Raw genomic sequence first — 24,031 nt, 5'->3', positions numbered from 1 at the left:
GAGCATGCTTAGGGTTGTACAAAGTAGTTGGAAAAACTGTGGGGGAAATCAAGATGGTTTCAAGATTTAGAGTAGTCATTATCTCTGCCCTTGCCCAGATTTCTTCCTTCCTCTCATCTGGGTAAATTTGTTTTGTGTTGTGGTGGTGGGATGTAATTAAGTCTTTTTGTTCTTGGTTTGGCTTACATGGGAAGGATGCTGTCATTTTGGAATGAAATCTGACCATCTGTCTGTCCATTAGGATGAAAAAGGACATTGATTTAGGCAGTGGAATGATGAAGGATTTTCTTGAAAAAACAAATGAGCTCTTTGCTTTTTTTAAAGCCCCTGCCACTGGCAAAATGTGGCTTCAGGCAGAACTCTGTGTACAGTGAGAGCTTCATACCCTGAGTGTGTCACAGATGCTTCCTCAAAAATAAAGAGTGCCACCACTTTATTTATTTGACAATAAATAAAACAATCCCAGGTTTTGCTTAAGGGCCTAAATTTGCATCTTGGCTAAATCCTCATTCAGAAACTGTTGGGAATGTGAGGTATCAAGGTCAGAGGAGCAATGGCTCTGTGACCCAAAAGCAAAAGTTCTCGTGGTAACAGGAAAACCCAATTTAGCTATTGGGTTTCTTACCAGATTTCTTCTGAAGCACAGCAGCAGTGATAAGTATTCTGAAAATACATGGATTGTCTTTACTGCTGTCCCTTCTTCTCTAAATTTATAAGGTGGACTAAGCTGAAAAATTGGAATGAGGGCAGTGACATTTCCTGGCAGGACTTGCTTTGTTTATTTTATTTTATTGTTGCCACTTATGTGTGTATAGACTCAAACCACCTTTGTGTCAGATTACTGCAATTTATCGTGCAGGAAAGGATTAATGTGCTGAGTTTGGGAAAACCTCCTTTGGATGAGCACTCATGAGCTGAGAAGCTTCTCCCTGAGTGTGAGAACTGGGTGAGTGAGAGGCTTTCCAGTTCTCCTGTGTGCTCTGCCTTTCCTGAAACATTCTGTGGTGTCTGAGGTTTAAGACTGGAGCCATAATCTGGCTGTGTTATTTTCCAGACAAATCAGTCCCTCCATGTGGGTTAGAATCCCAGAATGATTTGTGTTGGAGGGTGAACTTAAAGTTCATCTGCTTCCAAGCCACTTTCCACTGGAATGCAGCCCCCAGAAGAGGTGCCAATCATTCCTAAAAGCTGGGAATTGCTGGATTGCTGTGGCACTTGCTGTCGGGGAAGGCAGCTCAGTGTGTAGCATATGTGACCCACTTTTCAAGTCTTGAAATGGTCTCATCTGCTCCAGTTTCCTTCTTTAGCATTTATAAGGTTCTTGTGCCTGCAGACCACATGAATGAAATCATGTCTAGGAATAGATTCAGCCTTGCTCAGCATTTATTCTGGGAACAGTTTGGACCTGACCACTTTTGAAAAGCGCTATCAGAGGCAGTGTTTGGAAAACAACCACAACATAAAGGCAGTCAAGCAGTCATTCCCATGGGGGACAGTGAGCTGGTGTCCCTCCAGCCCCCAGGTGGCTCTCCCGTGGTCCCTGGGGCTGTGTGAGGTGATGAGCAGTGGGATTATCCCGGTGCAGGATCCTGTCAGTGGGAAGGGAGCAGGCAGATGGGATTTCTGAGCCTGGCATGTGGCATCCTGGCACCCACCCACTGCTGCTGCTCCATCCCTCAGGCTGCTCGCTGCCACTTCCCACCCGTGTCTCCTCCAGGGTTCCCCACTCCTGCAGCCTCCAGCTTGGCAAGCACCTGGACCTGGACCACAGGGAGGTTTTAGCCTGTAAGTGTCTTGTCAGACATCCCTGTGCTGACTGTTCCTAAAATGCTAATACCTAAAGTAAGGGTGAACTAAAACTGAAGTGCCATTTGAGCAGTGTTTGGCTGAGGGAGTAGAAGGGGGTGTTGCTGACTGCTTCATCTCCTGGAACAGTTGGGGATTAATGCATCCACAGAAAACTTTGTGTTATCCAGCTGGCCAATCATGGCTCAACCTGAACCTTAGAAAAGAATTCTACCAAGTTCCTTTCCTAATTTAAGAAGCCTTAGGAAATGTGAAAGACAAAAAGTCATGAACAGAATGAGGTACAAGGCAGTATCCTGTATCCTTCAGGGAAGCTGGATCCAGCAACACACAGATGGATGAGTCCCAGGAATAAAGCATTTCTAGTGTGCTCCCACACAGAATTCTTGTGGAAAGAAATGTCCAAATGCAGATTCTCGATTGCAGAGCAGAGCATCTCCTACTCAGAGCACTTCAGGCTGTTTCCAAGAACAGCTGCTGAGCAGAGCAGGCATTTGGCTGTTTCTGCATCATCCTAGGGCTGGTTTTATTTAGGTGTTCTGCAGCCTGGGCCCACCCAGCTGCTCCTTCAGCTTCAGATTTCGGTTCTTCAATTCCTGCATCTTACAAGAAAAATGTGCAATTGAAGGGAGCATTGATTTTGTCCATTTGGTTATGTTTTTCTCAGTTTAAGATGTTGACACTCCTGTCTGTAAGGACCGGTCTTTTCCAGGGATATCTACAGAGATCTTCATTTATACCTTCAGCTTCTCCAGGAGCAGCTCTTAGCTGGTTTTCAGCTATAAAACAGGCCAGTGCTGTTACCTTCCATGCATCCTTTTGTTAATTTGTTGGAATTTTTTGGTTGAAGAATGGACTTTATTTGCATGTAGATAGTAAATTACCTGTTAGTAAAACAGAACTGGTGTTAATTACATTATTTGAATGCAGACAGCAAAATGTCTGTGTGCTAGGTAGAGCTAGCTGGTGATTTTACTCAATATTTAACTTTCAGTTGGTAAACACTGCATTGTAAAGGAACAAGGAACATTCCCATTTTGTTTAGTTTAAACAGGAGTTTGCCTAAAGGAGAAGGACCAAAGCACTGTCATCCACACATTACTGCTCAGCTGGTGGCAGGATCCACCTGGGAAATGTTCCAGAATCATCATTATCCTTAAAAGGTGTCAAAAGTTCAGTGGTGTTTTATGAATCAGTTTGTGTTCATTAAGGATCGTTAAGTGTTGCTTTGGCCTTGAATAAATTCCCGGGATTTACAAGGATTTGAGAGACTTCCACGAGAGGGAGCAGCAGCTCAGCAAAATCCCATCTAAACCAGACCAGCCTGGCCCCACTGTGGGCACATCTTAACTCATTCAATGCATTAATTTGTGTATTTACATCAACTTCCAAATCAGTTCAGTGTCCCAGAGTGTCCCTCCAGTCTGGTACTTTTTGGTGTCCGGTGTTACCTGGTCTCAGTCTGTACCTGATTCCCTGCAAATGCTCACTACATGCATTCTAAAAATAAAGTGTAGGGGGGGTTAAAATATTATTGTTTTACTTTGGAAGCATCATTAATTTCCCCCTCAGACTGGTCCAGCTGCAGAAGGAAACTCTCCCTAGAAGGCTGAGCTCTGGAGAAACTGCTGACCTGAGTGTGACTGATGGAACAGAAATAGAAAGGAGTTGTGTGCTAAATGATTTCTTGTTCCATGGGGCAGTCAGGAGCTCTCAGGAGTGACCGAGCTGCAGCTGCTGTGCTGCCACCCTGAAAGCACAGAGGTGTTCTCTGCCCACACAGGCCAAGGGTCGAGGTCCATTCCTCTGCCTGGGGCACTGAAATACCTCTGCAGAAATGATTAACTCCTGACAAATTTCCAGGAAAAGGGCCCCCCTTGGAATTGTGTGTTCGCTGTCTAAATTCATCAATCCTAAATCACTGCCTGGGATAAGATTATTTGATAGTGAAATAACCAGAGGTGTGGTGATACTCATGTATAATACATGATAAATGCTGTTTTCACCAGACTTGGTACTTTCAAAACTTTTAATTACTATTACAAGATATTAAAAGAGGGAGAATTTGACACCAAGGAAATTACTTTGCTTACTGCCAGCTGCAAATGTAAAAGTTGGGTCTGAATTCAAAAGGTTTCATTGATTAATTGGAACCATTCTAGTTTTGGGACTTTTCTTTGGACCAGTGTAAAAAAAAGAAAAATATGAGGTTTACTGAAAAATCCCCAGCACACAGTGAATATGTAACCAGCAAGAAAATTTTTACTTTAAAGACTAGCACCACCTTCTTCCATTGACCTGCTCTAAGATTATCATGTATAAACAGATAAGGTCTGGAGATGGATAGAATGAATGAACAGAACGAAAGTAATGAGTAGAAATTCACTAGTAAATGAATTTAATGAATAGAAAATTTCATCTTGGTAAGTTTAAACTGTGACATTTCTGCCTTCCTTGTCTTGAGGACCGACCACAGCCTGTGGAGCCCAGTAGGTGTCAGTCCAGCCAAGGCTTCCTGAGCACAGCTGTGAATAAACCTCTGCTGCCCTCCAGCCTCTTCCTTCCCAGCCCTGAAACCTGGCTGGCATCATTTCCCATCACAGTCACAGCCAGCACATCAGAGATTCCCTTTTCCCTGCTGTTACCTTCTAATAAACGTCTGCATGGTTGGCCTTTCCTTTCCCTGGCTGCTCACCTGCCCTGGCTGCCTGGCAGGGGTAGAGCTTGGGCTGGGATTTGCAGGGGATTAGCTTTGCCATCAAGCATTGGGGTGGAAAAGCACAAATCCAGGGAGCTGCCCTGAGGAGAAGAATTTGGGAGCTCAACATGACCCGAGCTGGCCCCCAGAACCTCCCCAGCCCCGTGCCCTGGGCTGAGCCCCAGCGTGGGCAGCAGGGGAGGGGAAGTTCTGCCCAACTCAGGTGAGACCCCACCTGCAGAGCTGCCCCCAGATCTGGGGCCTGGCACAGGAGGGACCTGGAGCTGCTGGAGAGAGCCCAGAGGAGGCCAAGGAGCTGCTCCAAGGGCTGGAGCCCCTCTGGAGCTGGGCTGGGAGAGCTGGGGGTGCTCACCTGGAGAGGAGAAGGATCCAGGGAGGGCTCCAGGAGAGCTGGAGAGGGACTGGGGACAAGGGATGGAGGGACAGGACACAGGGAATGGCTCCCAGTGCCAGAGGGCAGGAGGGGCTGGGATGGAATTCCCAGAAAAGCTGTGGCTGTCCGAGTGTCCAAGGCCAGGCTGGGTTAGTGGAAGGTCCCTGCCCATGGCCAGGGTGGGATGAGGTGAGATTTAAGGTCCTTGCCACCCGAACCATTCTGGGATCTCTTTGTTTGTTGTCAGCACGCTGCTGTTTGTTGGCTTGTGTGAAACACTGGGAAGTGTTTCAGGAACTTTCCTGTCCTGTGATGTGTTCTAAGAAGTGAAGAATGTTCATTGTGCAAGAGTTGAGGTGGCAAAGGAGTTCTGTCCCTAGAAAAAAATGTCTTGGAGCCCGAGAGCTTTGTTGTTTTATCACAAACATTAAGTCAGATGTTTCTTTCATCAGAGAATCCGAGTGTGCATACTGATTATCCTGTATTTGCAAGTCAGAGTTGTTAATTGCTGTATTCAGCTGGGGCCTTTACCATCTGAAAGAAATAATTAAAGCTTTCTTTCTCTTGCTTAAGATTTAAACATGTATTTAAAGATGAGATCATGCTTTCACGGTGGTCAGAGTTTCTTTCTATATTTGTGTGGGGTGGCCTCAGAAATGGGTGTCGAGGGTCTGGTGTCCTGTGTTTCCTTTAATTATATATTTGTTTGGGGAAGGATGGTTATTCCAGCCTCTGTCTTTGCCTGGTTCCATCCTCCCAGCCCAGTGCAGCAGGAGCTGTGCCCACCCCAGTGTGCAGATCAGCCATATGTGCCTCTTATTTATAGCTCATGCGTGAAGGGAGCTATTCCAAAGTGGTAATTTCTGTTCTGGTGGTGGCACATAAATACAAGTGTGTGTGTGAGCAGCTCCTTCTCCCTGAACGAGGATGTGACACATCCCAGTCACCCTGCTTGGGAATGCTCCAGTCCAGACAGACTGGGAGGCTCTGTCTGATGCTTCAGACACTCGAGAGCTCAATTAATTTATAGATGATAATTTGTTTTCAGTTCCTGCAGATACAGATGCCACCTTTACTCAGCCTCTCTTGAGTCGTTCTCTCTCCAACTGCGTTGGAGTTTTACAAGGACACGGAGGGACAGGACAAGGGGAACGGCTTCAAACTGACAAAGAGTAGGTTTAGACTGGATAAAATTCCCCCCTGTGAGGGTGGGGAGGCCCTGGCACAGACAAGCTGTGGCTGCCCCATCCCTGGAAGTCCAAGGCCGGGTTGGACAGGGCTTGGAGCAGCCTGGGATAGTGGAAGGTGGGACTGGATGGGCTTTAAGGTCATTCCCAGCCCCAAAAATCTGTGATTCTATGGAGCTCCGTTTCTGTAATTAGTTGGGAAAGTGGCATATCCTACCTGCACTATAAATGCAGCTGTGCAATGTTTCCCAACTGTGCTGTGCTGCTTGTGCCACCTTAAAACAAGTTTCCTTCCAGCCGCCTTTGTTTTCTGTATGTGTTATTTCATGAAGTCACTGAGCGCGAGGAATGAAAGACTGGCTTTAAAAAGAAAACAAGAGCACGAGTTGTGGAAGCCCAGAGGGGTTTGGGATGGAAGGACCTAAAAGTTCATCTTGATCCAGCCCCTGCCGTGGGCAGGGACACCTTCCACTATCCCAGCTTGCTCCAAGCTCTCTCCAGCCTGGCCTTGGACACTTCCAGGGATGGGGAGCCAGGGCTGCTCTGGGCAGATAATACAATAGGTGTTCCACCAACATGAATGTTACATTCTGAAGTTATTGACCCCTTTCTAAGCTCTCTTATCCGGCCATTCTTAGCGCTGTGGGTGGATGGGAGGTGGCGGTGGCGGTGTGAGCGGCTGGCCGTGCCCGGCCGGGTTTTTCTCGGGGAGCAGGCGGTGATTCAGCAGGGAAGCACGCCCGGCCGGCACGGCCAGCAGAACCGCCCGTGCTCCCTCACACGTACGGCACAGCGGTGACAGCACGGCACGGCTCGGGGACAAAGGGAGGGGAACTGCTCCTCACCATCCCACCTGTAAAATACTCCCTAAATAAACAATAGCTGCCTCTAGCGCCTTATCACAGCGCGCTTTGGGTGGGGAACGGACCTTAAAACTCATCTCATTCCACCAGCCCGCCCTGGGCAGGGACACCTTCCACAGACCGGGCTGCTGCGAGCCCCGTCCGAGCTGGCCTTGAGCACTTTCCGGGCTGGGGCAGCCGCAGCCTCTCCGGGAAACCTGTTCCGCTCCACGCCGGCTGTTCCGGAGTGTGTCACCGGCAGGAGCCCGGCCCCGAGCGGGGCAGCGCCGTGCCAGGGGCTGCGTGTGGCTGCAGCGAGTGACTCAGGGTGACTTTGCTCCCTGTTTGTCTCTTACTCATTCATTAGCGCGGCTGGAGCCGCTCGCACCGGGAGCTCGGGGAGGCTCAGGGTGCCGTCCTTGCCTTCGGTGAGCACGGTGTGTTCTCCGTGCTGCGTGACTGCAGCTCCCGGGCTGGCACGGCTCATTCCCGGCGTGTTCCCGGCTCATTCCCGGCGTGTTCCCGGCTCATCCCCGGCTCATTCCCGGCTCATCCCCGGCTCATTCCCCGGTTCATCCCCGGCTCATTCCCGGCTCATTCCCCGGTTCATCCCCGGTTCATCCCCGGCTCATTCCCGGCTCATTCCCCGGTTCATCCCCGGCTCATTCCCGGCTCATCCCCGGCTCATTCCCGGCTCATTCCCCGGCTCATCCCCGGCTCATTCCCGGCTCATTCCCCGGCTCGCGTGCGAGCCCCACGCACGCAGCGCCGTGCTCGGGGACATCCCTCCCTCCCTCCCTGCCGGCCTGAAACGAAACGCTCGCTGCGTGATAAGCGAAACGCCGAGGGGCCTCTCGTCCTATCGCTCTTGGGAACGGCCTCGGGCGGCGCTTTCGGTTCTCGCGGCTGACAGCGGTGCGGGGCGTGCTGCAGCCTGGCCGGCGCCGCGGGGGGAGCGGCTCCGGGGCGGGTCGGAGCGGCTCCGGGGCGGGTCGGAGCGGCTCCTGGGAGGGTCGGAGAGGCCGAGCCCACCCTTGCTCCGCCCCGGCCGGCGCGGCCCGCGGAGCTCCCGCGGCAGCGCTACTTAAGCGGGCGGCTCCGGGGCGCGGGGAGCGCAGCGGGTCGGGGCGGGATGCGCGGCCGGACGCGGCCCTTGGTGCGGACACGGCGGTGCTGACCGTGCCAGGGCGTCCCGGCGTCTCCCCCCCCCCCAGCAGAAAAGTGATTTCGCTCTGGAGTTGCCGTGGATTTGGGTGAGAAGGCGGGAGCAGCGCCGAGGGAAGCCGCGCCGGTAGGTCCCAGCTGCGCTGCTCTGGCTGCCCCGCCGCGCTCAGGTTGTGTCTCTGGGCTGCTGCTTTTAATGTTCCTTGTCGAGAGGTGTCTTGAGGCCGGCGGAGTGGCTTTCTTGAGCAGAGGAGGGGAGTGCGATGGGGAGCGGAGCCCCCCGGGCTGACTGAAGCTCGGCGTGCGGGAGCATCGCTGCGGGATCGCTCCCGCAGCCGCAACGCTGAGACCGGAGCGCCGCCAAAGCCTCATCCTCGTCCTCCTCGCTGCTTTATTTTTAGAGTCGTTGGGGGATCCGGCTCTGCTCGCTAAGGCAGTTCTGTAAAAATAGCAGCAAAACTTAAATGCTGGTCGAGTGAGGAATATAAATGTTGAAATAGCAGCAAAGGTATGGCTGGAGGAGATCAGAAGTCGCTTGCTCAGCACCTTGGCGCTGCAAGGGTCCTTGAGCCCTGGCAGATCCCCTCGCTCCTCGCCAGGGCGCTGAGACCTGGGCTGCACGGACGGGAACATCTCATTCTCTTCGGAGTCGAGGATTTTTAAACCCTTGGAGTTACCTGAAGGTGCCTTTTGGAGGAATTGCCCTGGTGTCTGTGGAAGAGTAACAGATACACCGATGACTTTGGGGTTAACTGCCAAACAGATACACCAGTTACATTAAATTTATTCTAAAAATGGGAAAACTGGAGAGGCACAACTTTTTGTCTTTTTCCTGGCAATCCTGACGTGCTGTTTCCCAAGGAAGTGGAAAAGCCTTACAAACGAATGTTCCAAAATACGGAAGACTCAGTGAGAAATTTTCCAGGGCAAATCACCAGTAGTAAGAAATTATTGCCAAATTTTCTCTGTTTTTTTGGGATTTTTCTTTTGAAGTGAGGAGTAACTTTGCTCGGAATGCGTTTATCCAGGAAGTAATCCTTAATGCGCTCCACTCTGAGCACTGAGCCTGCATGTGAGATTGAAGAAGGTTTAATTAAATGTAATCAAATATTACAGGATTCCTGATTAAAAGGCATAGCACTTGCTTTTGGTGACGTACGAGACACACCGCTCATTTGTGCTTCAAATTCTGCAGCTCGCAAGCAATGTCTCTGTTCCTGAGTAACCATCACCCTTCTGTTTGTTTCCCTGCCCAGTTCTCATTCCTGTTGCCCGGCGCGGTGCTGTCCCGGGGCGGGGAGGGCTGGCAGCTCTGGAATTGCTCAGATCCCGGCAGGATTACAGGCTGGAGTCCGTGGGAAGCTCGCCGTGGGTCTCCGCACAGCCGGCGGAGCTGCCGGGGGATGTGGGAGGAGGGAGGGAGGGAGGACACACGGGGATGGAATGGGAATGCGGAGCTTTGCTCCTCCGCTGGGAGAGGAAATGGTGCGGGAATGTCTGCAATGTAGGGGGAGCAGAAATCGGCGCTGTCACGTTCGCTTTTGTGGAATAGGATGAAGCCGAGTGCGCTCGTTTGTTGAACATCCTGACAGGGAGGAGGCGTCGGAGCGTCCCCCTTTCCTGCCCACCCTCGGGGGACTGCGTGTGCGTGCCTGAGTGTCTCAGAGCCTGCATGTGCGGGGAGATGGGGAGTGTGGGTTTGGGATTAATTAGCCTGAGTTTAGCTGTTTTCATGCTTTACGTGCCTAAGGGCTACCCGCAGTCACAGCGAGGGGAGGAGTTTGCTGTTGCTGGCTCGAAATCCTCTCCAGGGGTGATCTTGTTCGTGTCAACCATGAGCAATTAGAGAGATTAACTGTCTTGTTTTCCTTTCTGCCCTAGATTGATTCTTGGGAGGCTCTGGGACATTTGAAAGTGATTTGGAGAGAGCAAAGTCTGTGTCCGATGGCCAGCGAGCCCCAGGCAGCGTGCGTGGTGCCCCAGGCTCCCTGCCCAGGAATGAAGTGCTCTCCTGCTGAGGACTTTTCTCCCCAGGTGAGGCTGTCTGAAAAGATCCCACCAGTGAAGCCTTGCTTCAAGAAGAAGCAGCAAGTGCAGAAGAGGCTGGACACACAAACTCTGCGGGCTCTGAGGCCGATCTTCACCAGCCTGCTGGGAGCTGGGGCCTTGGACAGGGTCTTTGTGCCCCGAGGCCAGCGTGGTGGCCATGGTGATTTATGTGAACCTGCTGTGAAAAAGACTCTGGACCTCAGTACCTCTTGCCCCCAGACAGAAAATAATGTGACTGTGCTGATGCCAACAGCTCCAGATGTGCAGGGTCAGCTGCCAGGAGCTCATCCTTCCCCCAGGCACCCTGAGCAGGACTCCCAGGCAGGAGAGCAAGGATTCTCCCCAGAAACTCCTGGAACTGCTGCTGATAATGGTAATGAATCATTCCAGGATCATCCTTTGCACCCAAGTGCTAGTGATGGTGCAGCTTGTCCTCTGTTCCCTGACAAGGTTCTGGAAGGCTACACCTCTGGCTTGCTCCAGGAGAACAGCTGTCCAGTGCAATACAACTTGACCCCAAGCAATAAATTCAGTGCTGGGATATTCCAGGATAAAAGTGAAGAAGCTTCCCTTGACCTGGTGTTTGAGCTCTTGAACCAGCTGCAGTATCACACCCACCAGGAGGATGGGATTGAAATCTGTGTGGATTTTCTCCAGGGCACTTGTGTTTATGGCAGTGATTGTCCCAAGCATCACACAGTGTTACCCTATCACTGGCAGGTGAGGAGGACAGCAACCCAGAGGTGGCAAAGTGTGACCAACGATTCCCAGGAGCACCTGGAAAGGCTTTACTGCAACCCTGACAACGACAAGATCAAAGTCAAGTATCGGTAGGTAACTGAATTTACTGAATAAACTGAATTTCCCCTGCTGGGAAGGCTGCAGAAATATAAATATAACAGGATGTGCCTTTTTTTTCCCTGATACTTGTATCCAAGCGTGTTATAAACCCTGGGACGATGTTTCCTGATTTATATCCAACAAGTTTAACTCAACAAAAAGTTCTTGTACACCTGTAAGCTTGTTATTTAGCATCTGGAATGTGTTCTTTGAAGCTGGAGGACTTGGAGTGTGTGAAAGAAGAAAACTTCAGCTGTGTAGGCATTCAGAGGCTGTTGTGGAATGCTGTGCTTGTTCTTGGCGTTCCTAATTAGTCTTTTCTCCGAGTTAGACAAAGTGGCAGCATGAAAGAGCCTTGGCAGCGCTGTGGCCAGGAATGACAGAGCAGTTGCTCGGTGTCAGTGCGAGCACAGCCTGCATCATTCCATCCCACACAGCTAAAGCACAGGGGAGCTCTGGGGACAGTTATTGTTTTCTCTCTGCAGAGCTGTGTTTATTGACTCCTTTTCTAAAATTAGCCAACAGCTGTTGGCTTGATGTGGTTGTGTGACCGGTGTGGGCTCCTGCACCCCGAGAGCAAAAACTTCTTCAGCTTCTCCCCTGCAGGTTCCAGTCTGAGCAGCAGTGGGGAAGAGAGATGTTTACAGGGTGCAGGGTGCAGACTGGTTTGGTTTTTTCTGGAGGAAGTGTGTGGTGCACGTTGTGGCAGGGCAGATAAGAGAGGAGAAGTTTGCCAGGCTGGCGCAACTCCAGTTCAAAGTGACATTTCTGGAGTGAAACCCTCACACTGCCTTTGCCACCCAAATCCTTCGGGGTTCTGCTCACTGCCTCTTCTTCCTTTCAGTTCCTGAAGGAAGTGTATCCCTGCTTTCTCAACATTTTATTCTCATTTATTAAGCTGAGATTTCTCATTTGGCACCAGAGACCAAATCTAGTGCTTAAAGTCAGCGTAAGTCTGTACTTTCACTGAATTTGATGTTGGATTAGACACTAAATTCAACCTTTTTCATAGACTCAAACTGGTTTGGGTTGGGAGGGTCCTTAAAGATCACCCAGTGCCACCCCCTGCCATGGCAGGGACAACTTCACTGTCCCAGCCCCAGTGTCCAGCCTGGCCTGGGACACTGCCAGGGATCCAGGGACAGCCACAGCTTTCCTGGGAGACCTCTGCCAGGGCTTTTTAGTGATGGCAATATCAAAATATGGATGCTCCATGCTGAAAATGAAGTAGAATATGTAGTAGGGAACAACTATATATTATAGAATTGTCTTGAAGAAATATGTAATTTTGTAAGGGCATAGCAGATAAAAATCTGCTGAACTTTACAAGAGAGGAACTTCTATTTCCCAAATGTTAGATATGATTTCTGAAAATAAAACAGCACAGCCAGAGCCAAGCCCATTAAATGATTTAACTTTGAGCTCTGTGCAAATGAGCAAATGGTTTCCTTTTAGAAGTTGTGTCACCAAATCCATCACTGCACATGAGCTCTGTGTCCTCAAGGATGGACTTGGGAGTGATTTGTGGCAAAGGACACAGTGCTTGGTCATGGCTTAGTCACCCCCAGCCTGGGAAGGGCTGTGCAGTGCCCTGTCCCCTGCACTGCACAGAGGGGCTGAGGGACATGGATTGCTCCTGCCTGATCCTGCTGGGGACAGGGCTGGCAGGTGTGTGCTGGGGACAGGACGTTCCCTGAGTGTGAGGGAAGGCAGAGGAGCAGCTTGAGCTCAGGACTCTGCCCAAGGAGTGAGGCACAGCCTGGGGATACAGACCTGACCTTGCTGGGCTGAGAGGGACAGGACAAACTGCAGATTTACTCTGGATATTGGGGAGGAATTCTTCCCTGGGAGGGTGGGGAGACCCTGGCTCTGTGGCTGCCCCTGGATCCCTGGCAGTGCCCAAGGCCAGGCTGGACAGGGCTGGGAGCACCTGGGACAGGGAAAGGTGTCGTGCCCATGGCAGGGGTGGAACCAGCTGATCTTTAAGATCCCTCCCACCCTTGGAGTATGTCAGTGAGACCTTTGGAGTGAAGATCTATTTAAGACCAGAGATGATTTCAAACTTTGAGTCTGATCCTCCTCAGAACTTTGAACTTGCCAGGCTTGGAGGTAGGAGCTCAACATTTCACTGCTCTTCATCACCAGCTTCTTCTGCAGCATCACCTGGTCTGAGGAGAACCTGCTGAGGTGTGGGGAGCCCCAGCTCCCTGCTGGCCCCTGGGGCTGGTGCCCTGCTGGCCACTGGGGCCCTGCTGGCCACTGGGGCCCTGCTGGCCACTGGGGCCCTGCTGGTCACTGGGGCCCTGCTGGCCACTGGTGCCCAGTGTCCCCAAGCCGTGTCCCCTGGGATCTGTGACCGTGCCCCGCCAGCCCCACGTCCCATGGTTACAGCATTATTTGTTAAAGCCATTAATCTGCCGTGGTCAGACGAGCTTTGCAGGGCTGTCTGCTCGTGGCAGGCAGAGGAAAAGCCTGCTCAGCACTCTGCCTGGCCAGCAAGGCTGCTGTCTGTCTGTCCTGCTGCGGGGGTGTGGCGACTGGGGATGCCCCAGGGAGCTGGGCCCTTCCAGAAAGTGTTGGCTATCAGCTCAATTAGGGAATGAGCTCTAAATTAGGGTGTTCTTCAAGGAGCTATTTATATAAACCTTCCTTCCTCTTAATTATTGGGATGAGTAATGATGGAGATAAGTTATTGAGATGAGTAATGTAAAATACACATTAAGTTGTTGCCTCTCACCTAAGGGAATGTGATCTCAGAGGAGTGGTAAACCTTGTTTAGTTACTTTGTGTAATGCAACTCCTTCAGCTACTTCTTGCAGTTTGACCTCAAACTGAGTATTTATCATAAATTACTTTCGTTTTTTTTGGATTCTGGAGTCTGCCAAGTATGTAGAGCCACATACCAAGCTATCTAAACAAATGGGGGAACATCAACTTAACAGGTTAAAGTACTTAGGAGCACTCAGTTTTCTTCATAGATGTGAGGAGAGGCCCTGGAGAAGTTCCAGCTTGCAGCAAAGGGAGAGCAGTGCCAAGTGCTGCTTTCCAGCAGGAGATGCCCACGTTGGGATATTTTAAGATGCTCTTTGCTAAGGGGAAATACTTGGCTGAGGAGCTGAGCAGGTTTCCCCACACACACACACCTGTCCTATCATGCACACGTCGCTTTTCAAAACAACAGCATTAGAGATTACAGGAGGATTTGTTTAAAACAACTCTGCAGTTCCTGACCCATCATTCCCCCTGCTTTGGCTGAAAATTCCACTCTTTCTCTTGGCAATGAAGGGCTCCCAGCTCGCCTGACACGGCAGCTTCTTGCTGTTGCTTTGATTTCTTTCCTTTTTCTTTCTTTTTCCCATAATTTCTGTAAGTTTTATGGAATGCTAGCTGGAAGAGAAGCCAGGATGAGGCTGCAGTGAGGGAAGGCAGGTGGCTCTGCAGGGGGACAGGTTCTGCCTGGGAGCTCTTCTCTCTCTGCACACTCCTGGTCCTTGGGTGAAGTCAGTAAATGGTGACAGGGCAAGAGGAATCTCAAGCTGTCCTGGGGAGGTTCAGCTCAGACATCAGCAGGAATTTCTCCCTGGAAAGGGTGGTCAGGCACAGGAAGGTCTGTCCAGGGAGGTTTGGAGTCCCCATCCCTGGAGGTGTCCAAGGAATGACTGGATGTGGCACTCAGTGCTCTGGGCTGGGGACGAGGTTGGACTCGGTGTTCTTGGAGGTCTTTTCCAACCTAAATGATTCTGTGACTGTAAATACAGAGTGTTCCACTGGGGTTATCAGGGGGCATGTGAGGGGACTGGGAAGGAGAGGCATGGACACCTAGAAATGTACAGGAAACTGGTTTTCCTTCATTCCTCTGTGTGTGGGATGGCTGCTTCTCTGGTGCTGACAGAATGTGCTTGACGTGTTAAAAATCATACAGAGCGTGGTGGAGGCATTTCAGGCATGGAATCATGGAATCACAGAGTGCTCTGGCTTGGAAAAGCCCAGCCAGTGCCACCCCTGCCATGGCAGGGACACCTCCCAGTGTCCCAGGCTGCTCCAAGCCCTGTCCAGGGCACTGCCAGGGATGCAGGGGCAGCCTCTGTGGGCAGCAGCTGTTTGGGGAGTTCTGCAGGGCCCATCAAAGAGTTAAATTTCAGAGTTTTTCTGTGTGATCCACACAGTGCCACAGTGTGTGAGATAAGGCATGTGTTAGTGATAACAGGAGATGGGAAACCAGCTGAGAGTCCCTCTGCCTGGGTTTGGGGGAGGTTCTTGGCTATTCCCTCTGAGTGGTTGGGAGCTGCTTTTCATTCCTTTCCAGGAGGAATGCAAGGCAGAGCCTCAAATAAAACTCCTGTGAAGCGATTTTGGAAGTGTTTGCCTCGTGCTGTGTGGGTTCCTTTTAGCTGCACTCTGCAGCACCATTCCCATATGAAATGAAACTAATTGGCTTCAAGCTGTAGAAAAGCAGGGAGGCCCTGAGCAGAGCTGTGAGGAAGCAGCAATCACTGCCATCCCTGCTTGCTGTCAATAAACAGATTGCAGTTTGGGGAACAGCTGGCTGCAGGTTGAGGTCAGGCTGTTCCTGGCAATAAAGCAGAGCTTCCTGAAACAGAGAGCAGGGATTGCTCCCAGGTAGGGCAGCAGGCACAGGGCTGGGACAGGAGTGCCCATCCCTGAGCCAGGACAGCACAAAGCTGCTGTGACAATGATTTGCTCAGCAGGAGCGCTGATCCTGAGGTTCCTTCCTGCTGGGTACTCGGATGTGTTGAAATCAGGAGGGATTTGAGCTGAGTAATAATTGAGAATCTGGTTCTTGTAGTCACATGTACACAAGAGTGCTTGTGTTTTTTGGGGGGAGTTGGTTTTGGGAGGTGTGATGCAGAGCATTCATTTTTTAGGAAAAGCCTGGAATGCTGGGACAAGGGGGAATGAATTTCCAGTGCCAGAAGGCAGAGATAGGTGGGATATTGGGAAGGAATTCCTCCCTGTGCGGGTGGGGAGGCCCTGGAATAGAATTCCCAGAGCAGCTGTGGCTGTCCCTGGATCCCTGGCAGTGTCCAAAGCCAGGCTGGAGATGTCCCTGCCTGTGGCTCTGGGTGAGCTTTCGGGTCCCTGCCTGCAGCAGCTCTGCTTGTGCTCCTCTAAAACAGAAATAGTTTAGGTTGGAAAGGACCCCTAAAGGTCATCGAGTCCCACACCCTGCCAGGAGCATCCTCTACCGATTTAGCAATTAAACAAACAAACAAACCTCTCCCAAAGACATCCGGGGGAGCAGCTGAGAGCCGGTGGAGCCCAGCAAGCCTGGACAGGGACACTGTGTTTGTTGTGCCCTGCAAACACGAGGTGTAGCTGGGGTTTAAACAGGGAAACAGGGCCTGTGGGATCCTTGGGAGAGGGGAATGTGTTCAACAGCCTCATTGCTGGGGAGTTCTAGAACTTACCCAAGGCTCACAGCCCAGGCTCCCCCTAACCCTTGTTCAGGTGTGGAGTGGGTTCTTGGGAAGAACAAACAACTTCTGGTACAGCCTCTTCTCCTCCAGCAGCCCTGCCTCAAGGATTTCCTGATTCAGAGCTGGGGGGGGGGTTTACTTGTATTATTATTATTATTATTATTATTATTATTATTACTATTATTTTCCCTGCCAGGCGTTCATCTAAGCCATATACACACACTCACATGTCTGGGCCAGTGTGTCAGCAGCTGTTTCAGGTTGACAAGCTGGCCCCCCTCGCTTCTGCAATCCCTGACACCAACTGTAAAGGCAGGGAAAAACAGTCTTTCCAACCTTTAAAGAATAAACACAGGAAAAGCAGCAAAGTCGCTGCTTTTGGGTTCTTTAGTCCCCTGGGGATGGTGCCTTTAAGCTGAGGGGAAATGTGGCTGTGGCATGTCCCCAGTGTGAGGTGTCACCTCCCACGTGGCCCAGGGTCACCACAGAGAGCAGCAGCGTGACTTGATGAGGGGGCAAGATCAGTAAAATCTGAAACTCACGTGCTGCCCTGGCACTGCTGCCCCTCTCTGGGGTTTGAGCTGGGGAGACTGGTGGGATCCAGGCTCAGATGGGTTCTTTGTGCTCCTGCCCTGCTGTGGAGGTTCCTGTGTGCCTGTCACACCTTGTGCCCAGTGCTGCCTACTGCTGTCTTGGGAAGAGCTGGTGATGAGCATCCCTTGGGAGTGTTCTGGGCCTTTTCCTGCTGCTGTGCCTTTCCATTTGTCTGAGCTCTGCTCTCGCTGTTTTGGTACCTGTGCTTCAGAATTAAACTCTGGGTTGGGTGTCCAGCTCTGGCACAGGCTGTGCCTGGTGGAGTCCCCGTCCCTGGAGGGGGTTGGAGCCCTGGGCATGTGGCACTTGGGGACACGGGGCAGTGCTGGGGGATGGTTGGACTCCATGGTCTGAGAGGGCTTTTCCAACTGAACCAAATCTGGGATTTCTCTGATCCTTGGTTTCATCCAGGAGTTTAAACTCTCAGTCCCCCACCCACAGCTGGGCTCATCTCTGGGTGAGTCCTCCCCCTGCAGCTTCACCCAGGAGCACAAACAAGATGAAATCTCTCTGCTTTGGTGTCTCCAGGAAGCGTCAGTGCCTGCCTTGGCTGCTGCAGTCTCTGAGCTCCGTGTGGCTCCCCCAGCCCCGAGAACAAAACCTTCTCCTGCCCCTCTGAAGCCCCTGAGCCCCCGGGGGCCCTCCAGCTTGTTACTGGTGCAGAGAGGAACTGGTTTAGTCAGAGAGAGAAGCTCACCAGTTTCAGCATGGCAGGGTGAGCCGTGCTGTGTGTCACAGCTGTTGTGCTGGGAACAGCTTTCACATCCTGCTCGGGCCCTGCTGCTCGCAGCGTTTCTGTTTTCTGTGAACCTGCTTGCGGTAACTCGCCACACATCCCCGAACTCGCAGAGGAGCTGCAAACCACACGTCCTTTCAGAGCACTTACAAAACAGATTTCTCTGCTCATCCATTTGTACATAACATCTATTTGTCTTGCTGAAGGGAAGGAGCCCGGGGGATTCACGCATTAGGCTGAAGTTCTTCAGAAGGATGGAATGGAGACCTTAAATATTCTTATTTTGGCTGCACTCATCTGAAAAAAACCTATCAGTGTTATAACTTGCCAGTCGAGGAACCTGCTCACTCCAGTGTCCTGGAAAGTTTACACCTTTCTGTTATTTCTTACATTTAGGGAACAGAGAAAATGCAACTCATTTGTGGGGTCACGTTCTGCTGTTGAGAGCTCGTGGAGTTTTATCTTGAATTGTGCTGTTCCACAGCACCAAATTTGGGTTGTGCGCCCTCTTCTTCTGAGAGTTCAATGTGCTCATTCTCTCTGTGCAAATAGTTCCACAGAACTGCTTTATTTTATAAACAGAGGCTTTTATTTGGTGAGTTGGTGAGGAGAAATTCTTCAGAAATCTCTGTTCTCACCTCTCGAGTCTCTGCGGGACCTTTCACAAGGGCACTTGGTGCCAGGACAAGGGGAATGGCTTTAAACTGCCAGAGGGCGATGGATGGGGTGTTGGGAAGGAATTGTTCCCTGGGAGGGTGGGCAGAGCAGCTGGATGGATCCCTGGCAGTGTCCCTGGACAGGGCTGGGATCCCCTGGGACAGGGAAGGTGTCCCTGCCATGGCAGGGGTGGCACTGGGTGGGCTTCACCCAAACCATTCTGGGATTCTACACCTCTGCTGGCTTTGAGGTTTTGTCCCTCTGTGCTGGAAATCGTGGGTTCATTGGGATACAAAAGGTGAGAATTGTCTGTTTCTCCCATTCTTCCCAGGGGCCAGGAGTTCTGGGTGGATCTGAACCTTATGAAATTATACGAAAGCGCAGAGTTCGACCAAATGCGGCGCCTGTCCACAGCCTCCTGCCCCAGCTCCAGCTCCAGCTGCTACACGGTGTGGAAATACTTCTGCAGGGACCACTTTGGCTGGAGAGAGTACTCTGAGGTATGGCCCTTCCCTCTCCTGCCCCTGGCCTGGAGCCAGGGCTGTAAATCCACCCATGCTCAGCCTGGTTCCTCTCTGACACTCAGGGAAGGGATCTGGAATTCCTGTGAGGATGAGGAGAGTCAGGGCTGAACTCAGAAAGCAATAAAGGGACAGCTCTGCTGGCTTGTGCTTCTGTGATGCTGACTTGAATCACCCTGAGAACATCAGGGCTGGCCACACTGTCCCACTGGGGAGCAAAGCAGCTGCTGGCAATGCCAAGGAAGCCTCTCTGGAGCCTCATTTGTATTTATGACACTGGGACAGCTTCTGCAGCCTTCAGAACACCTCCTCTATTTACCTTGGCAGTTTTAAATTGATTTCCCTGTCCCCAGAGCTCTGCTGAGCTGGGACACTCACTGCCAGAGCTGTGGGCTGGGCATGGCTGAAGTTTGGAATGAAACCTCCTCAGTGCTGGCAGCCCCAGGAATAATTGCTGGGTGTAAGAACTGGAGAGAGCTGGGCAGAAACACCACAAATAACACAGTGAGGGTGCTTGAGCTGTGAGGAGAACTGCAAGGCCTGGCTTTGTGCAGTGGAGAGCAGGAATGTGAATTTTGGAGCGTGTGGTTTCTCACATGTGCGTTTCCCTTCCCCATTTCCCCATTTTCCCCCTGTTTCCTCCCCCTGTTTCCTCCCCCTGTTTCCTCCCCCTGTTTCCTCCCCCTTGTTTTCCCCCTTGTTTTCCCCCTTGTTTTCCCCCTTGTTTTCCCCCTTGTTTTCCCCCTTGTTTTCCCCCTTGTTTTCCCCCTTGTTTTCCCCCATTTCTCCCCCCATTTCTCCCCCCCATTTCTCCCCCCATTTCCCCCCCATTTCCCCCCTCATTTTCCCCCCCATTTCTCCCCCCATTTCCCCCCCATTTCCCCCCCATTTCCCCCCATTTCCCCCCCATTTCCCCCCTCCAGCCGGTGGTGAGGCTGATTGAGGAGGCGAGCTGCCGCGGGCTGCGCGAGGTGCGCTTCGTCACCTGGCACAACCAGTACATCCTCAACATCAGGGATGGCTTCCAGCAGAACTCCTGCTTCCGCAGGGAGATCAAGAGGAGGCCCCTGCTGCGCTCCTGCGTGCTGCTCATGCCCTTCCTGCAGTAGGTATCCCTGGGAATGGGCAATTCCCGGTGCCCTTCCCGCAGCAGGAATCCGGGGAAACGCGCAATTCCCACCGCTCCCCGCGCCGGGCTGCACGGGGGACTCGTGTTCCTTGGTGCTGGGTGGGAAATGGGAACCAGAATCCAAAATCTGGGTCATGCTGGCAGCTCCTGCCCCTTTCCAAAGTGACATTTATCTGAGGAGCTCCTTGTTTAAATGTGTAATGTGTGGATGGTGGAACATCAGGTTTGCCAAATTCCTGCCCGTTTTCCAGCATCCCGGGCTGTGGGAGGCGTCCCTGCCTTGGCAGGGGGTGGCACTGGATGGGCTTGGAGGTCCTGGCAGCCCAGAAGTGCTGCTTTAGTGGCCTCTGGAGTGCAGTCACAGCCTCCACACGTGGGCTGGGAGGTGTTTTTAGATTGGGTTTTACAGGAAGGAAACCCCAGGTTAACAGAGAGAAACTGGAGGATGCCAGTAAAAATCAGAGTGCACTTGCTGCTTAGAGCAGTCCTGGTTCTCATCCTTATGAAAAATGAGACTTTCAGGGCTGCTCCTCCTCGTGTTTTGCTGCCTGGGACCATTTCACCACAGTGATCTCCTAAAATGATGCAATTCCCAATTAATTCCCTGCTAATTTTGCTGGACCTTGAGGGCTCTGCACTCGTGAGGGATTGACCAGAACTGGCTGTGCCAGCTACCAAACCTGCAAACGAAACTCTGAGATTCTGTTCTGCACCAAACCTCATTCTGATTTTATTTATCCAAAGACCTTGTAAAGTTCACTTAAAAACACGAAATCTTGGCAAGAACAAGAGTGTTTTAAATATTTATGGGATCTATCCTTCAGGAGTCAGTGTTGCCTCCACTTCCCACATGATGCTACTTGAGAATTGTTCTTTCCCTCACCTCCCACCTGCTTAAATCTGTTCTAAAATTGGAAAAGAATCCTTGAATAGGAATGAAAAATGTTGACTTTTTAATGGCTTCCCCTGTAGAATAAATCATATAAATATTTTACACCAGTCAGAAGGACCGAACAAAGTACACCAAAGGATTGCAGGATTTTTACTGGATTTGATGTCTTCCTCATTAATCCATGATTTACTGGCAATCTCTGCTTGCTCAGCCTTCCACTCTTGTGTGAGTGATGAGGCCCTACAGGAATATTTTTTTACCCACTTGCCCATCAAAGAGGAAAACCAAATTAAAAGCAAATGCACACTTTGGTATTTGATTGCTATTTTAATAGTAATTTGTAGAACAAATTTCTGAGTTTCTGCCCAACTGTTAGTGACCAGTGAGAAGAGCTTTGAGTCAAATCCATGTAAATGAAGGGAATCCTGGCCTTGGCCTCGAGCAGGAGGGAGCAGCCAGTGAACACTCCCAGAGTGTTCTGCCCTGAAAAGTGGGAGGGCTGTCACAGCTTGCCATGTGTTGATTTAAAAATAGACCTTTTCCCACTAAACTTCCCCCTCCCAACGCTTTTCCTTGGATTTGATTTGATTTCTGGCCATCTGTGGGGTTTGGGGAGCAGCTCCACCCTGGGTGTCTCAGCAGCCAGTGGCTCTGTCCCGCTGCCTGCTCCGGGGCACTGCGGGGCTTGGCAGCTTTTCCTAGAGAAATCCTTTGGGAAAATCCTCCTTGCTGGGCTTTGGAGCTCGCTCCACGTGTTCTGGCAGCTGCAGGAGCTGTGCTGGTGTGAGCCAGGGCCCTGCAGGCGCCCCATGCTCCCAGTGCTCCCCTTGGTGCACGAGGGAGACTCCAGGGAGCAAGGATTTACTCAGCTGAGTAAGGGCTGCTCACCCAGGTGGGATCAGGGGAACATAAAGCACAAAGGCCACTTAGCTCAGCTCAGGAGTGGGAGGATTCCAAGAGCTGCAGGTGGGTAAGAGTGGGGTCCTGCTGGTCTTTTCCAAGGGTTTCTTCCTGGTGTCCGTGGGGCTTCTTGGCCACAGCTCCCTCCCCCAGCCCTGTCTGTTCTCCAGGCAGCATTCCCAGAGCAGGGGCAGGAAAATAACCAGCTGCAAATGCAAACCCACTTCTGGCTGTGGAAATGGCACTAGGAGTATTCCTGCCTTGGGAAGGGGCCTTGAATCCCACCCAGTGCCACCCTCTGCCCAGGCAGACACGTCCCAGGGTGCTCCAAGCCCTGTCTGAGTGTGGCTTTGGACACTTCCACGGTAATCAGAGGCTTTTCAGCCGTGCTGGGGATGAACTGGAGGTGCCTGGAGGCTGCTGAGGGTGTCTGAGCACAACCTTTGTCCATCCCCCAGGACCCTGGGTGGCAGCTCCGCCGTGCCCTCCCCATGCTCCGAGCCTGTCTCCGCACACCACTTGTCCCCAGCTGCTGTCACCTCTCCCAGCTTCTACCCCGAGACCTGGATTGGAATGGATCCAGCTCAGGACTTCATCCAAGTGCCTGTTCTGAAGGAAGACAAAAGCTATAGAACCATTTATAACCTGTTCCACAAGACTGTGCCAGAGACCAAATACAAGATTTTGAAAATCCTGCGAGTGCAGAACCAGTTCCTTTGGGAGAAGTATAAAAGGTAAGAGAAGGCAATTGCAGTTCTTTAATAATGGATATTCCTAGAGGAGGAATTTTCTAAGAGAGATTTGTATCTCCTCTCACAGCTCAGCTCTTCCAGAGGGTGATACCGTGATGAAAACAGCTTTTCCCCGGCTGACCTGCAGCAAATACTCACCTTCACTTCCCATTTTCTGTTCCAGGAAAAAGGAATACATGTCCAAGAAGATGTGTGGGCTGGACAGGATCATGAACGAGCGGCACCTGTTCCATGGCACATCCCAGGACGTGGTGGACGGGATCTGCAAGCACAACTTCGACCCTCGGGTGTGCGGCAAGCACGCCACCATGTTCGGCCAGGGCAGCTACTTTGCCAGGAAGGCCAGCTACTCACACAACTTCTCCAAACGCTCCCCCAAGGGCGTGCACTTCATGTTCCTGGCCAAGGTGCTCACGGGCAGGTACACGGTGGGCAACCACACCATGAGGAGGCCTCCGCCCGTGGAGCCCGGCAGCATCACCAGCGACCTCTACGACTCCTGCGTGGACAATTACTTCGAGCCCCAGATCTTCGTCATCTTCAACGATGACCAGAGCTACCCCTATTTTATTATCCAGTATGAAGAGGTCAGCAGCACTGTCTCCATCTGACAGCCTGTGCTGCTGCTCCCTGCCACAAACTCTCGCCTGGCTGCAGTTTGTGTGGGGGAAGTTAAATCTGGACGCTTCCTGCCTGCTGCAATGACTTGGAAGGAAGGAAATTTGAAGTGACCAACTGTGCGCTTGCTGGTTGATTCCCTATGTGGAAATTGTACATATTTTCCCATTGTTTATAGTTGAAAATTTGTGCCTTTTGTTATAAAACACTGTTTATTTATGTCAGTAAATGTTCATGTTTCAGAACGTGGCTGTGGGTGTCATTTCAGTGGCATTCTGTGCCTGTCACGCCCTGATCTCATCATTTCAGCTTGGCCATTTCTAGGGCCTCAGAGCCACATTTCACCCCAAGGATATTAAATAATTCTCCCAACCACTGCTTTTTATGCTCCTCCTGCTCTGTCCTGAGCCCATTCCCGGGGCAGCCTCTGGCCATGGAACCAATAAATAGCCCTGGGATAAACCCTCCTGGGCCCGACTAAACCCTCCTGGGCCCAACTAAACCCTCCTGGGCCCAACTAAACCCTCCTGGGCCCAACTAAACCCCCCTGGTGTCTCTTGCCCCACTTTTGGTGCTGTCCCTGTGCAGAACCTGGGGATGGAGCCAGGTGCCAAAGGAGGGTTTGTGACAGGGATCTCCCTGTGTCACTGCTGTGGGGACAAAGGAGGGTTTGTGACAGGGATCTCCCTGTGTCACTGCTGTGGGGACAAAGGAGGGTTTGTGACAGGGATCTTGCTGTGTCACTGCTTTGGGGACACTCCTGTGTCCCCGTGGGGGTGGCCCCAGTGGTGGCCTGGCTGAGAGGGCCCTGCAG

General features: G+C 51.6%; 1 protein-coding gene across 2 annotated transcripts; it reads left to right on the top strand.

The window, feature by feature from the left end:
• The first annotated feature begins 7,980 nt into the window (after positions 1-7,980).
• On the top strand, positions 7,981-23,476 carry TIPARP (TCDD inducible poly(ADP-ribose) polymerase). 2 transcript variants are annotated; one of them, XM_058843780.1, is made up of 6 exons: positions 7,981-8,218; positions 9,973-10,970; positions 18,737-18,905; positions 19,850-20,031; positions 22,306-22,581; positions 22,763-23,476. In XM_058843780.1, exons 2-6 carry the CDS (start codon positions 10,036-10,038, stop codon positions 23,208-23,210), a joined length of 2,010 nt encoding a protein of 669 aa, XP_058699763.1. In that variant the 5' UTR covers positions 7,981-8,218; positions 9,973-10,035; the 3' UTR covers positions 23,211-23,476. The 2 variants fall into 2 exon arrangements, with proteins under 2 accessions (XP_058699763.1, XP_058699764.1); XM_058843781.1 differs by lacking the exon at positions 7,981-8,218 and adding an exon at positions 8,300-9,031.
• The last annotated feature ends 555 nt before the right edge of the window (positions 23,477-24,031 follow it).

The sequence above is a fragment of the Poecile atricapillus genome, chromosome 8 (assembly GCF_030490865.1).
Source record: "Poecile atricapillus isolate bPoeAtr1 chromosome 8, bPoeAtr1.hap1, whole genome shotgun sequence".
Classification (NCBI taxonomy): Eukaryota; Metazoa; Chordata; class Aves; order Passeriformes; family Paridae; genus Poecile; species Poecile atricapillus.
The sequence above is the reverse complement of the archived record's forward strand: the minus strand, read 5'-3'. Positions and strand labels throughout refer to the sequence as shown.